The sequence below is a fragment of the Alligator sinensis genome, unplaced genomic scaffold (assembly GCF_000455745.1).
Source record: "Alligator sinensis unplaced genomic scaffold, ASM45574v1 scaffold91_2, whole genome shotgun sequence".
NCBI lineage: Eukaryota > Metazoa > Chordata > Crocodylia > Alligatoridae > Alligator > Alligator sinensis.
In genome coordinates, this window is record NW_005842529.1 from 1,067,256 (window position 1) to 1,082,367 (window position 15,112).

At 46.1% G+C, this 15,112-nt stretch overlaps 1 protein-coding gene across 2 annotated transcripts; it reads right to left on the reverse strand.

The window, feature by feature from the left end:
- Positions 1-978: 978 nt before the first annotated feature.
- Positions 979-12,603, reverse strand: CDKN1B (cyclin dependent kinase inhibitor 1B). 2 transcript variants are annotated; one of them, XR_003095913.1, is made up of 4 exons: positions 12,296-12,603; positions 6,585-7,027; positions 5,376-5,595; positions 979-1,251 (listed from the first exon to the last, which is right to left on the reverse strand). XR_003095913.1 is itself a non-coding variant. In XM_006031796.3 (3 exons), coding segments are annotated over exons 1-3 (513 nt in total). In that variant the 5' UTR covers positions 12,298-12,597; the 3' UTR covers positions 979-1,183. The 2 variants fall into 2 exon arrangements, 1 of the variants encoding a protein (XP_006031858.1); XM_006031796.3 differs by lacking the exon at positions 5,376-5,595 and having other exon boundaries at positions 12,296-12,597.
- Between the last annotated feature and the right edge of the window lie 2,509 nt (positions 12,604-15,112).

A 15,112-nucleotide genomic window follows, 5' to 3' on the forward strand; every position in this document is an offset into this window, starting at 1 on the left:
CACCCAAGCAAACTGATTGACCTCAGTGGAACTGCAGAAGTGAAAATGAAAACTGAATTGGGCCCAGGAATGACTTGTAAACAAGGGTCCCCAATTCTATGAGTGCAAGTGTGCATGCATACCTGTGTAGATGGACAGGCAGCACCAAATTCTCCTTAAAGTAACTGTAGCTGTCTCTTTTTACCCCCGCAGGGAATTTACACATACAAGCTCTGAAATAAGTCAGTGAAAAATTGCTCTAACCAAGTTGTAGGTGCAATTTGGCATCTAAAAAATCACAGGCTGAACTGGGAAATCTGAAAAATCAGACCCGTACAGTTTAGGTGGTGAAGCTTATTAGGTGGCTAAACCACTAAAACCAGGGGAGAGGCTGCAGATTAAGGGTGTGTACAGAAGTTGCTTTTTTCCCCAATTAAAGCACTTTATTGCTGTAACTTAACAGAAGTGCATGGCTTTATAGCACTTAAAAATGGGTACAGGGTTTTAAATGAACCCTTATTAAATGAGGTTTTAAATTTGAAGTGCTGTATTTTACAGCATGTTAGTAATTTACAGCACTTTAAATAACTTCTGTATGGTGGTCAAATTTCTAACCAGTGGAGAAGCCCCAGGAAGCTGTGGAGCACCCCCTGCCTCCAAGCCTGGAAAGTGCAGGAGGCTCAGAGGCCTCCCTTCCCCCCAAACCAAACACTGCACTTCTGTCATGTTAAAGAGTGCTATAACTTTATAGTGCTATAAAAAGTGCTCCAAATTACAGCCCTGTAAAATGTGCATGGAGCACTTCTGTACATACCCTAAACACGTAACTATAAAAAAAGAATTAAACATGGTCCCAATTCCATGTTGACATGTCCAAATACAGTGTTACATGTGCACAGTTTAACTTTAGGTTCCCTGCTGTCCCATGCACAGAAGGCTGCTACTATTAGCCAGTTTCCAAGTTCGCTTACCAAAACACTGAAGATTAGCCACTCTTAGTTAAAAGGGATTCCAGTTTATTTGGCCTGACATCATCCTGATGCTGTTTTTGTTGTGCTTGTAAGACTTGCCATTGCTGCTTCCATGAATGTCTCTCTCTGTGATGCTGTAAGTGTTCATAGCTTGCACGCACATTTTCTGACCGTCAAATGTATTTGCCAGCTTTTTGAAACATCTCTGGTGCAGATTAACCCTGTGTTCCCTTTCAGAAAGCCACATTTTCTGAAGCAGCTTTTGTGTTAGTTTTGACTCTCTTCTTCGCTGAGTAGTAATCTGTAGAAGAACCAACAAGCAAACAGAATTAGAAACTCTGGGATTAACAAGTGGTGTTTGCAAGACTCTCTCTAGTCTCCCTGCTTTTCTAGTACAGCCATTTAGGCTTTTCTTTTAAGATCTGTGAGGGAACAGAACTAATACCTTTAGCATGTTCCATATAAAGCTGTGGAATACCAAGCAAAACAAAGGAAATGGGCTGGCGTTTATCCAGCACAGATCAAAGGACTTTGGACCCTCTTATGCAAGCTGAGCAATGTGACATTTTACTCCCTGACTTCTCAGTTTTGTGGTGTTTTCTGGTCAGAAAGAGATGTTTTTCAGTACTCTTTTATCCTCCTTAAAAACAGACCCTCGGAGTAGAATAACATTAGAAAAATTATAGTTATGCTTGACTTTATTAGTCGTGTTCTACTTTTGATGTTAAACTCTAGAAACAAAGACTACTACCTTGCAATAACACTGAGTATATAGTCATTCTGCACTGAAGAAAGGAGTAAGCACAGTAGTTATGAGGAAAATACTTTGTATTTTTCATATGTAACAATGTGACTGCCCATGCAAAATTCAGATCAGTCTCAGCTCTGGAATCATGACCAGCCTTTCATAATTAGTGGAAACATTAAACAGTGATATTTTTCCCCTGACAGAAAAACAGACAGGGCCGAATTAGCTAAAATGAAACCTAAATGTTTACTTACAGTTAGAGGTCCGGGATTCTTAGCAGATGTAAACAACTTCATTGACTTTAAGTCTGGTTAAACCAGCTGAGAATGTGGCCCTTGTGATGCTTTCCATATAAGTAAACTGGCAATGTATATAGCAAATATCCATGGAGACCTAATAGCTTATGCCTTGTATTCATTTCAGCAGGGAATAATGTTGGCAGGTTCATTGGAATACTATAGGATTTCACAGCCAAAGTTCTGCAAAGAGTATTCTTTAGCCAGTTTCATTAAGAGTGCAAGTATATAGCACCATGCCGAGACACCTGGGGTTAGCTTAGGGACTGGGATAGGCCTATTAGCATGGTGTTCCAGCCTAGTCTAATTAGCTAAAGGAAAGAGTACATCAGTCCTAGCAGAGTGCTCTACTGTTGCTATACCATACTATGGCTTAAACAGACATTTCATCTGAGGTGGTCCTGATTATCCTGGGTTTTAACCAACATCAAAACACCAGGGGCAGCCATTTACACCCATACCCTTTCCTGGCTGCATTTCTGCCCCTCTGCCAGTAGATAGTGAGTGAGAGTACACAGCCTGACAGGCTTGTCCTTACAGTGACTCGTAATTAAGGTGAATGACACACTATTAACTTACAGATGTACACAGCATTGTAGGAGGGAGGAAGTGATGGCACATTTTATCTTGCATACTACACAGGCATTTAAAAGGGAACAATGGACTCCTAGAATACTCTCTTCCTGGGAGAAATGCAGCAACTGTTTATACCCTATATTAGTAGCTATATTGCTTCTGGTACCTGTCCTTTTAGTTCTATGGCTAAAAAGGGTACAAAAACATTAGAGGTCTTCCAGGAGAACTGTGTGACATTACAAGGCCCAAATATATTGGGCTGAGTGAAGTCCTGGGGGTCTTGAAAACAAAGAAGTGTGTAAAGGGCTGGCATGAGAAGGTGGTGGCTGGTGCCACATATAAAATCTCCTAGTTTCTTTTCTTCCATTTACCTCTAGCCTATGAAACCCAATCAGAAGGCAGGGTGAGTATGCACCTTTACGCTAGGTATCAGACATTCAAAAAGCCCAAGGAGGAATCAATCTAAATTAGGTGGCTTTTTGTAAGCAGTGTAATTTAGATCAGTAGCGAACAGAACACCCATTTGCCCTTTGGTGGGGGGGGGAGGAGGTTGGGAAGGAAATCTTAGACCAGGTTCCACCATTTTAAACTGGGCTATGTATGCTGAACTTCTGCTCTATTATGGGTATACTCCAGTTTTGTGTGCCGAACTTCTGTTGTGTTATGGGTATAGACAGGTTTCCAATCACTTATATCGGTAAAAGAGTAATGTCTGTACCTGGTCTTATAGACAGAGAGAGGGAGAGAGAGAGAACAAGCTTTATGAACTCACGTTCACTTCATCAGATGCTGTGAAAAGACATGCAGAAAGCAGGGTGTAAGAAAAAGAGAGAAATCAGAATATAAAGGATGAGGGAGCTCACAAAAGACTTTGGTTTAGTTTCTGGCAAAGTTTTGCTAAAACCTAGCTATATCTGAAACTTCCAACTGTGCATTACTTGCATGGAAACAGAACAGAGGCTGAACCAGTTGTGAGAAGAAAACAGTAGTGATGGGACAAAAGAGAGCAAAATGGTGTCTGTAAAATGAACTGGTAAAACAGCAAAAATTCTGCATTTTTATTGGTTAGGTCTTCCTGCCTAAGGATACAGATACAGTTGAAAAGCCTCAGCTCCTCCCACTTTGGTGGCTTCAATATCTACCGAGCCCATGGTTGGTTTTTAATATGGTGATGTTTATTTAACAGACCGCAAGCTGTCTTTGAAAGTTTAAATTAAATGCACATTGCGGGACCTTTAATGCAAAATGCTGCAGAGCTCTACTTGACTTAATGTGATTACAGACTGATCTGAGAAATAATCCTAAACTAACTTCCATCTCTAGGATGATAAAAGGTTGGGGTATGGCACAGAATCATATACTTGAGTGTCATCCCACCCCATAGATAATCCTGTCTAATTTCAGATGGAGCAGAGCCCCGTTCTTCCCAGTTGGAGAGAAATGTTGATACTGTTGAATTGGTGATAGGAAAACTAAGTGTGTGTGTAATAGAGTGAAAGATAGATAGAAAGATCTTAAAGGTCTGCCAGAAAAAGAAGAATTCCCATGTTTGCTGCGATCAGGTTTCTTACATCCAGAATCCTTGGAGAAGGAATCGATTCAGCAATATGCTTTCTCTTTTAAAAGCAAATGTGGAAAAGTGTTAAATTTATGCAGATTGGTGTGCTGGCTTCCAGATCTCCTGTTAAATGTTTCTTTACTGGGGAAAATGTCCCTTGGACATCTGCATAATTTACTACCAAATGCCCAATCAGTAGCATAACAAGGGCACCCCAGGCACCGACAATAAGAGGACACCAGAATCTTCCCCAGGAATCTGTGTCACAGCAGGGGCAGCCCTGCACTGCCACTGCCTGATCATAGGAAGCAAGCAGTATATCTAGTGGGTGAGGGCAAGTGGAATGGTGCTCCCCCTCTCCTCCTTCCCCCTAGGAGCCTTTGCCAGAGCAGGCATAGCCCTGCTCTAATATGTAATGTAGGGGAAGAAGAAATGTGGCACCACTGTCAGCTCCGGGGGAGCCCAGTTATGGGGCTGCTGCTGCTGGGGTGGACTGATGCTGCTACAGCAGTGGCAGTAGCCAGCAGTTGCTTAGGAAGGCAAGTCTTGCCTTGCCTTCACCTATTTGCTACCCCATCTGGCCTTCAGTGGTTGCACCTGTCCCACCCTGGGTGCTCAATGAGCTTGCTACACCTCTGTGCCCAGCAAGAGATTTGCAGTTGAATAGTGACTCCCACATGCCACTAAGCTCAAAGGCAAATTCCACTTAAATTTTACTGTTAATTGGTTAAGGCCTGAAAAGCCCAATGGACATCAAAAGTGCATTTATCATGTACCATAGCCCCATCCTCTGGTACAGGATGGTCCTCTCTTCACTAATCTGTAACCTACCCTTGAATATCTTTAGTGATGATGATGACTCCATCACCTCTCCTGGCAAGCTATTGCATTGCCTGATTAACTTTTGTATTAAAAAACATGTCCAAAATCTTAGTCTTTTTGACAGATTTAAGCTGATACTTAGTGTTCTCTGCCTCAGGCAGGCAAGAAAATACCTTGGTGACAAACTGACAGCCCAGTAAGTACAAGTAAAATATCATCATTTATGGGCAGATTTTCAAAAGAGCTCAGCTCCCTTTTTAGGACACCAACATGAGGAGTCTGATTTTTCAGAAGAGTTTAGTGCAGAGTTCTGAGCACTTCTGAACATGTGACAATAAGCATCAGAATAGGAGCCCCTTTGAAAAAAATGTATATGAGAGCTGAACTCCTTTGAGTATCTAGCACCACATATCAGTGTTGAATACCTGAAAAATTGGCCCTTTCTGCCATCTGGCCAAATTTCAGACTGATCTGTCTCTTAAAAAAATCTCTAGAGGCTTTTGCTGAAGACCATATACAAAATAATATTCATATCTACAATGGCTTCTTCCTTCTGGTTCCTGCTCTACCCTCTTCTGATTCTGTTGTTCCTCATACTTCATTTTTGGGAAGACAGCACCTGATTATCTGTGGGCAGCTCTAAAACTAAAATAAAATAAATAAAATAAAATAAAAAGAATAAATGGAAGTGGATATATGCTTGTGGTGAGACCCAAGTTCCCCTTTAAGGTGAGATCAACTACCATATTTTCTCACATACAGTATGCCTTTGTATACAGCACATCTTTTTTAAGGGCAGCATGAAGAAAAAAACCCAACTTCCTTTGTGGTAACTGAGTAGCAGCTGCTAGGGAGTCAAGCTTACTGCCAGCCTCACACGCTGGATGGGGTCCACAGACAAACCCAGTACCCCGGGGCCAGGCCATGTGCTGGGTCTGACCTGGTGCATAAGGGCCATGTGTTGGGTCTGGGGCTGCAAGTCAGGTATAGCTGTGAAGCATCCCTGCATGGGTGGCTGAATTGGTGTGCAGAGCCATGTTGTCTGGCTGGGGGGCTCCCCGTGGGTCCAGGAATCTGGCAGTGGGGGAGTGCTGGTAGTGTTAATGAGTGTGGTTTGAAGGAGCACTCTGGGACTGCTGCCGCTGCTCCCTTACCACCAAATTTCTGGACTCATGGGGAGCCCTATTTCTCACATATAATGCATATCCCAAGTTCTACCAGCTGGTTTTGTGGGAAAGGTGTAGGTTATATTCAAGAAAAACACAGTATTTTTCTTAGCACTCCTCCCACTCAACTGCCTAAACTGCTTTCCCATCCCCACAAAATATTAAAGAGTAATCAATCATTATTTGCCTTGGATTGACTTTCAGAAGTCCTACACAAAAATAAATCCCAAAGAAATCTATGGCAGCTGCAGGTGCTCAGCACTTTCTAAAAATAAAGCCCATGGTATCTCATGTACACTGAACATTTTAAGGCCACTACTTCTTGGAATCATTCATGCCATCTAATTTATCTGAAGAGTGGCCTGTGTGAAATCAGGACTGGTAAGAGGCCTATCAGAAGCTAATTTCTGCAAAGCCCTGTCTCTGGTTTTTCTGGGGTAAGCAACAAACAGCAAAAATCTCACGCACCTGTGACGGAAGCCTGTCTTTGTTTCTTCACTTCTGGGCTCTTGCCTACAATTTTCTTGGGAGCTTTGGATTTCTCAGTCAGTGTCACCTTGGCAAACTGGTGAGCCCTGGCTTCCTTGCCCATGGGCCGGTTCAAGAGCTGCAAGGGCTTGCGAGCCTCTCCTACCACACAGCTGTGGTAAAAGGCTGGGACCTCATGGCCCTGTAGCTCTTCCCATTGCAGGAGCCCCTCAGCTGGTATTTCTCGTAGGAAGTCAAAGTTCCACTTCTGCTTGGCTCCCTCTACACCGCTGCGCAGTAGCTGCTGGAAGTCCTTCTGCAGCTGCTCGTGGTCCACAGGACCAAAGAGGTTCCTTCGCACACAGTTTGTCTTCACTGGTCTCCACACCATCATCTTTTTGCCCTTCTGCTGCTCTCCGATGAGCTTAAAGATCAGCGATTCCCTACCAAGGACAGACCATGAAACATACTCAATTTAACAAGCATCATATATTCTTGGTAGGGAGAGAGGGGTAGCTAAAGGCACAGACAAAAGTGACAATTTTTGCTGAATCTGGCCCCTTAAAGCACTCTACAGCCACGACTTAACACAAATGCACAGTTGCAGAGCACTTTAAAAGGGCCAGATTCCATGACAATCTGAACCCTCATTACATGAGGGTTCAGATGAAGGCACTCCAAAGTGGAGTGCCTTCATTAACTTGTGTCTGCATGTGCCAGGAGCAGGACTGGGCTGACACAGCCCAGCCCTGTTCCTGGAACTATTTTCAGAATGGAAAGGGGGAGAAGAGAGTAGAGGGAGCTCATTTTGGGGGTTGCCAGCCCACCTTGGGAGGGGGGGAGGGACTCCAATCCGTCCCCCACTCCAGCTCAGGCTAGGGAAACCCCAAAACAGACCTCCCTCTCTTCTTCAACCCCCCCCCCCCCCAACACCCAACACACATGCTCTTGGTAGGGAGAGAGGGGTAGCTAAAGGCACAGACAAAAGTGACAATTTTTGCTGAATCTGGCCCCTTAAAGCACTCTACAGCCACGACTTAACACAAATGCACAGTTGCAGAGCACTTTAAAAGGGCCAGATTCCATGACAATCTGAACCCTCATTACATGAGGGTTCAGATGAAGGCACTCCAAAGTGGAGTGCCTTCATTAACTTGTGTCTGCATGTGCCAGGAGCAGGACTGGGCTGACACAGCCCAGCCCTGTTCCTGGAACTATTTTCAGAATGGAAAGGGGGAGAAGAGAGTAGAGGGAGCTCATTTTGGGGGTTGCCAGCCCACCTTGGGAGGGGGGGAGGGACTCCAATCCGTCCCCCACTCCAGCTCAGGCTAGGGAAACCCCAAAACAGACCTCCCTCTCTTCTTCAACCCACCCCCCCCCCCACCACAACAGCTAATGTCTCTTGGGTTGGGAAGATCCGCCTAACCTATGGCATTTTCTGTGAAGCTCCATGAGTTAGAATGGGAGCTGCACTTCTGTCTGCACCTTGTATGTTTGGATATTTCTGAGTATCTTAAAGGAAATGTTTCAAAACTTCTCCAAGTCTCCCTTCCTCATGGAGAACTGCCGTTGGCTTCACTGGGATGCAGCTGGAGGCTGATATCTTACTTGCTGTGAGAGGTGTGGGCGGAAGGAAAGGGAGGCCTTCCTCTCTCTTTTGTCTGTGGTTTACTATACAATGAGTGACAGGTGTAGGATCATTTATCTTGGAGTCCCAGGGGAGCACTGGGGAACTGACTTTAAGTTCTTTGGGGTCAAGAGTGTTTGGTTATGCAGTGTCTCCTACAATGGGCTCTTAGTCCGGGACTGGGACTTATGGATTTTAACACAATATACTGTAAATAACAACAGGGTGGGCAAAAAGATATGGGGACAAGTGAGGAGACACAGGAGACAATGTGTATTAAATATTCCAGTATGAAGGGAAGGGATTGAAAGAAATCTCAGGGTGGAAAAAGTGAAAAAAATGGTAGTATAAGAGTGATGTAGCTGTGGTGGTCCAGACATTATATGAGAGGCAAGGATTTCTTAGGGTGATATCTTTTACTGGACCATCTGCATTGTTGGGTTAGTTAGACAAGCTTTCAAATGCAAAGCATTCATGCCATCTGATCAGACCAGACAAAGAATTTCTTGCATTTGGAAGCTTGTTTAACTCTGTCCTAACCACACATTTGGTTCAATAAAATATATCAACCTAAGAAATCCTTGCCTCTTGGAAGAAAATATAAAAGCCAGGATACAGCGGAGATGGTATCTCTCCTTTGGCTACTGTTCCTATTTACATTCGCTATTTAAGTTGGAACCTGAACCATGCAGAAATGTAACCACCTCCCTGTAATTTTTATTCTACCTTCTGAAACAAAATGTGCATGTGGTATGGGTGAAATTCCCACCCATAGACAAAAATAAAAGCAAGCTTATGTATTTGATCCTGTCAGGGCAAATCCTGCCCCAACACCACTTGGGATTGAAAGCTTCCTATAGAAGAGAATATTCAGAGAGGAAAAGGAGGGACATGGTTTGGAGGTTGCTCAGGATTCTGATTTCTCTGTTTTAGGGTACCCCAGTGGCTACAGCATTTCCTTGGGTGGTTGGAAGCCTCAGGTTGAAATCCCCATTCTACAAGGAGCTCCTTAGCTCTAGTTCTGGGATTGCACTGACTCTATGCATGGTTTTGATCAAGTCACTTAACCTCTCTCAGCCTTTCTTCCTTACTCTGTATAGCCTGCAGACCTCAGGCTCCAACCTCCCAGGGAAGTGCTGTAGCAGCTGGGGTACCCCAAAACAAAGCTGACCATTGGCGATGGATGTTTTGCTTGGGTCGCATCTAGCTTAAGGGTGCTCTGAGCATACCCACAGGAACAGACCCCTGTGATTAGACAGGCAGGACAATGCTGAAACTGAGAATCTGGCTTTGCAACTAGGGATCTGAGCAGCTCTTAGATGTGGAGCAGTATCAATGCTTAGGTGACTTTGCACATACCCTTTCTTCTGCTGGGAGTGTCTCTATCACTCAATACTATGCCAGGCTGTGCCATAGTGAGACATGCTACCTCTGCGCTAGCTCTCACATTGGAAGCAGCGTCACCAGCACGGTGTCTCAGTACAAGGCTGCCAAATGCCATAATAGTGGCGTGGACATCTTCTAAGGCACTGAGGGAATTTTGCAACTTTAGGGTTTGGCAGCAAGTGAGTGATAGTGTTTAAGCTACCAGTTATGCAGGTTGTGAATTTTCATTTCTAACTAGGAGAACTTTTGTGGCCTCTGCTCTTTCCTATGCCTGATGAAGGGTGTGTGCGCCCCAAAGCTTGCAGATAAATGCAGTAGTTTGTTTGCAAATATCTAGTTGGTCTAATAAAAGATATCACCTCTTCCACGAGTTTTGATCCCCTAAGCTATCAGTAGCACCTAAATGATAGATTTTGGTGCTCAAATCCTTTTGTGGCTCTAACCCACAGCTCTCAGTGCCTCCAAGGGGAGGCAGCTGCAATTACAGCAATAGAAATAAGCCTCTGGGTGGTGTCCAAGATCTCAGAAGGAAACTGCTCTTCCTGCAATCATGTATCACCTTGCCCTGAACTGTTAGGATATTCAGCAGTATCGGTTGTCACTATAGCTAATAACAGCCACACTGCTGCTATGTTGCTTTTTCATCTGGTGCCAAACCTCCAGTGGTTTAAGCTAAGTTCACACAAAGGTAATCCATCACATTTGGGAAAGGAGAGGCAAGGCACTGGAGGAAACAATCTTTTGTCTTAGAAGCTTTTCTCAGATGAACGGTGAACCGCTTCTTTGATACAACTGCACCAGGATAAAATAAAAAAACAAACAAACCCTGATGTTTCTCAAACATATGGGGCTTTGTGATAGTATTATTTTTGAATATCTTAAGTAACATTTACTAGACAAGAAACTGCCTTGCTTACGTCTTAACTATCTTCTTTCTGACAGCAGTACCATTTTGTTTTTCAGGGGAAGGTATGGGGACCTTAAAATGAGCAGTTACACAATAGCATCTTGCCAGAGAACGTTTTTCCTTCTTTTTGCCGTGTGTGTGTGTGGTGGGGGGGGTGGGGACTTGGGTAAAATCCTCGCTATAAGGATTTCACTCCTTGCCCCCTTTTTTAGATCTGGGAGAACAGCAAGGTCTAACAGCCACAAATTTCTGCAAGGCTGATTTAGACTGGACATAAGAAAAAACTTCTTTACTGTCTGAGTGGCCAGGATCTGGAACAGACTCCCCCCAGAGGTGGTGCAATCACCTACTTCGGACTCATTCAAGAAATGTTTGGATGCTTACCTTGCTGGGATCATTTGATCCCAGCAGACTTCCTACCCATGGCAGGAGGCTGGATTCAATACTCTCGCAAGGTCCCTTCCAGCCCCTAATATCTATGAATCTATGAATGATTTTGGCAAAAGAACTCGATGTTTTTAGGGGGATTTTACATTCTTTTCCTTGCTGGTACATGCTAGTTCCCTCTGTATGACAAGCAGGGGGAGGGCATTCAAACTGCTAACCACACAAATGGTTACTGCGCAATAAGGCGTCTACACATGACTGTGTAGCAACTACTCAGGTGTAAATATAGGTGATGCATGTGGGGGGGGGGTATGTGCTCTCCCTAAAATTGGCCACCACTGCCGCTTGTGTCACCACTTGTGGGCAGTCACTGCTCTCCATCCTCTCCCCCTCACCGCTGACACTGCTGTGGCTGCCTGTGGGCTGTCCCCGCTTGGCCCACCCTCACCACCATCACCGCTGCTGCCTGCAGGTGGTCCCTGCTTGCCGCCTACACGTCCCTGCTGTAGACACCCTTTGTTACCCCCCAGCCTCAGGAGGCACACGTTGTTCATGGGTGTTAATTTGCTATGTAAATTACACCCAAATTTACACCCAAATCAGCATAGGTCACCATAATTACTGCACAGTATGGGTATGCACGTGTAGGCACATGACCGTGCTGCACAGTCATGTTTGGTTACCGCACAATACCCGCAATTACTGCGCAGTAATGGTTTTTGAGACGCGCGATTGTCCCCGACAGGTGCTTTGCAGGGTTTTATCCATCCCTTGTAAAGGCCGCACTAAAGTCTCTGCCCCCTGCTGCTAGAGCTGCCGGACTCCCGCAGCCTGCACAGCTCCTGGCTCGCAGTCGGGCCCTGGGACGCGGAGGGGAAATCCCAGGGAAGAGCCTGGGGCGGGCCGGGCTGCCGGAGGGGCAGGGCTCCTCACGGGGGAGGCGGCGGCGCAAGGCAGCCCCCCCGCCCCGCTTCAACCCGCGGCGCCGCGCGCCACTTCTCCCGGGCACTGGAGCCCCAGCCCGCGGGTCCCGCTGCCCGGGGAGGTTGGAGGTGGGCAAGGCAGTGCGGGAGGAGCACAGGAACGGGCTCCCAGGGTATCGCTCCAGGGCTTGAAGAAGGCGCGGGGGGAGGTGGCAGGGGCTGCTCCTCCAGCCCTCCTTTTCTAGGGGTCTGTGATTCCCAGGGTGCAAATTAACGGGGAGCACCTGCGTGAGAGAAAAGCCCCCCCCAGTAAAATTTGAAATCATAAGCGGGAGGGGGCCTCTAGTCAGATGCCTCCTTCACTTAGGTGGACTTGTTAATCAGTGAACTGGTTTAGTTTGTTTTGCAGACCCCCTCCTCTCCCTAGAGTCAAAGTGTAATTCAACCCCCAGATTCCCCTCCCTGGTGACAGCTCACTTACATCCCTGCTGGCCTCTGCTCTTGGCTTCCCTGGCTCTGGCTTCGGGGGCTGGTGTCCAGGTGAGGAGGGGGAGGAGGAGGAAGAAGGCACTTGTTGCTTTCAGATGTCCCGTCAGGTTTCTGATGGCATCCAGGAGCTTGTCTTTCTCTCCATCCAGCTGCAATCAGTCACTGCTGCCTGCCAGTGGCTGGGGAGGAGGAATGGCCAGACCTCTCCCTCCCGCTGCCCCTCTTCATAGTGTGTCTCTCTGCCTCCTCCTCCTCCTCCTGGGCTCTCCCTCGTGCAGTTTGTAAAGCTTTTGCTTCGCGGCTGATTAACTTCCACATTCCTGGCTCCTTTCCAGGTTCTCGGTGGCACGTGGATCTGCAACGTGACTGCCTCTCCCCCTTCCACCCCCCACTTTCCATATACCTGAGGTTGCCAAATAGGCCAAGTCCAAGCCAAACACTTGCAGTTGCTGACACAGAAAGGAGGAGGAAGAGAAGCATCAGGCCACAGGGTGGGGAGGAGACGGATGAGTCGGGACGCGCCTGCCTGGGGTGGAGTTCTGCCCCTGACTGTGGACATTATCGTACAGGCAAAACCCTTCAGCGGAAACTTTTCACCCATCAGGCTGAAATCTAGTCAGCTAAAGAAAGAAACAGCTTCAAGCAGCTCATCTCTCCCTCCTCCTCCCTGTGCACGGTTACATTTCCCTATTTTTAAACTCTTTTTTCCCGCTACTTCATGCTCATGAATGAAAGGCTGGCACAAGCCGCAGAGAAACAGCTTGGCCGAGGAAAGCAAAGACACTAACCAGACTCATAGGGCTGTCAAAGAGACAAAACAAAACAGAGCTGAAAACAAACTCTCATCATTTTTTTTCTTTTCCCCCCTCTCAGACTGCTTTCAAATATAGTCATTTAGGGGGCACTTGCGGCAGCCCTCGGGCAGAATGAACTGATGTGGGATTCTTACAGTTGCCGTCTTTCAAAAAGGGATGGTCCCAAGCTGGATAACTGGGGCCCCTGCCACATGTTACACTTAAGATCTGATTAACCAGTTAGTCACATCTTCTTAAGCTGTGACCTGGCCATACATTCAATTAATGAATGGCATGATAAAATGAGGAATAAGCCACAAAGTTATTCCACAAAAATGTATAATAACTTTGTGGCTGGTTCCTATTAGCCATTAATTGAACATGTGGCCTTGGGCACCCCTGTGGCTGGGACCCCCATCAGCAGACGGGGCCCCTGGCTGCAGGGGCACATCATGGGCTGGGAGTCCCCAGGTGATAGGACTCACCCACCGTGGTGCATCTCTGTGGATGGAAGCCAGGTCAGCTGATGAGGCTTGCAGCCACAGAAGATTGCAATTTGCCAGGGCAGGGGGAGCAAGGGATCATGATCCAGGGCTCCCCCTGCACTGGCAATAAGGCACAATGGGATCTGATGTGTGATCCCGCAGTTGCGCCTCCTGACAGGCAGGTATGGCACAGCAGGTAGTGCGATTACTTAGATTGTGCATCAGATCTCATTCCACCTTTACCTGCATGTCTGGCAGGAGTCTAAGATTTTCATATTTTAAACATTTTTTTATTAAAAAAACCCTGTCTAGTCTAATTTATCTCAACAGATATGTCCTCACCACCATCGTTATTTATCTTTCTGTTTGGCAGCTTAAGTCCACCAACAGGACTTAGGCTCAGAATTGCGGTGCTGACCTGTTAGACACACTGTTGCCTCATGACTTTCTCAGCCCTGAGCTGAACTTGTGGAGTTAGGTGCCAAAAAACAGTATCCAAAGGCATCAACTGAACTACAAGGGTGGGGTTTGGCTCTGCTTCTCTGAGGTGGTTTGGGAATGTCTCCATTGGCTCCGTGTTGAGACTGGGAATGCTACCAGAAGCAGGCCTCACCCACTCATTCCTACTTCAAGTGCATCGGCTCCCCAAAATGAGGCAATGTAATTGCCTTGGAATGGCTCCAAGGGCACGTCCATCAGTGTTCTTAGGTTATGTTCTGGGTGGGCTTAATAGCATTGGGTTGAACAGTTTTGGGTCTGATCATACATGGAGTGAGGGTGAGTGGGTGGGGTATGCTTCATAGGAATACTGCGAAGTATGTCATAGAAGTGACATAGACATATCCTGAGGCACCTAACTACTTTATTTGCTGGGCTAGAAAGAGACAGTGCATGAGAATGACCTTACAGCCTGGCAATTAGTGCATTCACCTGGAAGTAGTGAGTTACAGGGTCTTCTAATGCATTTTATATAAAAAAGGGAGTAGTTTATACAGTTAAGCACAAGAGAAACTCATTCAAGTACACCCTACAGCGTGGGGGTTAGGGCACTTTCTTAAGAGATCAGTGTTCAAAACCTTGCTTCAGATCTACTACAGGAGGGATTTGAACTTGGCTCCACATCCCTGGTGGATACTTTAGTATTTTACCTTACTTGTTGAAGTCTAGTCCTGTAGGGGTGATTGAAGCATCCCCATTGAGGGAATGTGAATTCTGCAGGATAGTTTATGAATCCTGCTGAGGACTAAGTATTCAATGTTTTGGCAACATCAGGACTTGAGTGGCTTTGTGCATGCTCAATAGCAGAAATGTAGGTGATAAGGGGCTCCTATATGTGTGTAGGGAGCCTGCTCCAATGTGCTGGAAATCGAGTGCATCAGAGCAGACTCGATTAGTCTGCTGGAGCATGGAAATTGATGTGCTCTGGCAGCCCTCTGCATCATGTCTATCAGTGTCCCCCTGTGTCTCTGTGCTGAAAAAATAGTGGCAGGGCAATTTGAAATAAAACACGTTTGATAAGCTTTAATTCCT

Bases quoted from the DNA above. Each gene is read 5' to 3' on its own strand.
- CDKN1B (XM_006031796.3), bottom strand. The intron at 1,252-6,584 runs GTGCGTGAGATT...GTTCTTCTACAG, and splicing joins AAGACAGGCTTCCGTCACAG to ATTACTACTCAGCGAAGAAG.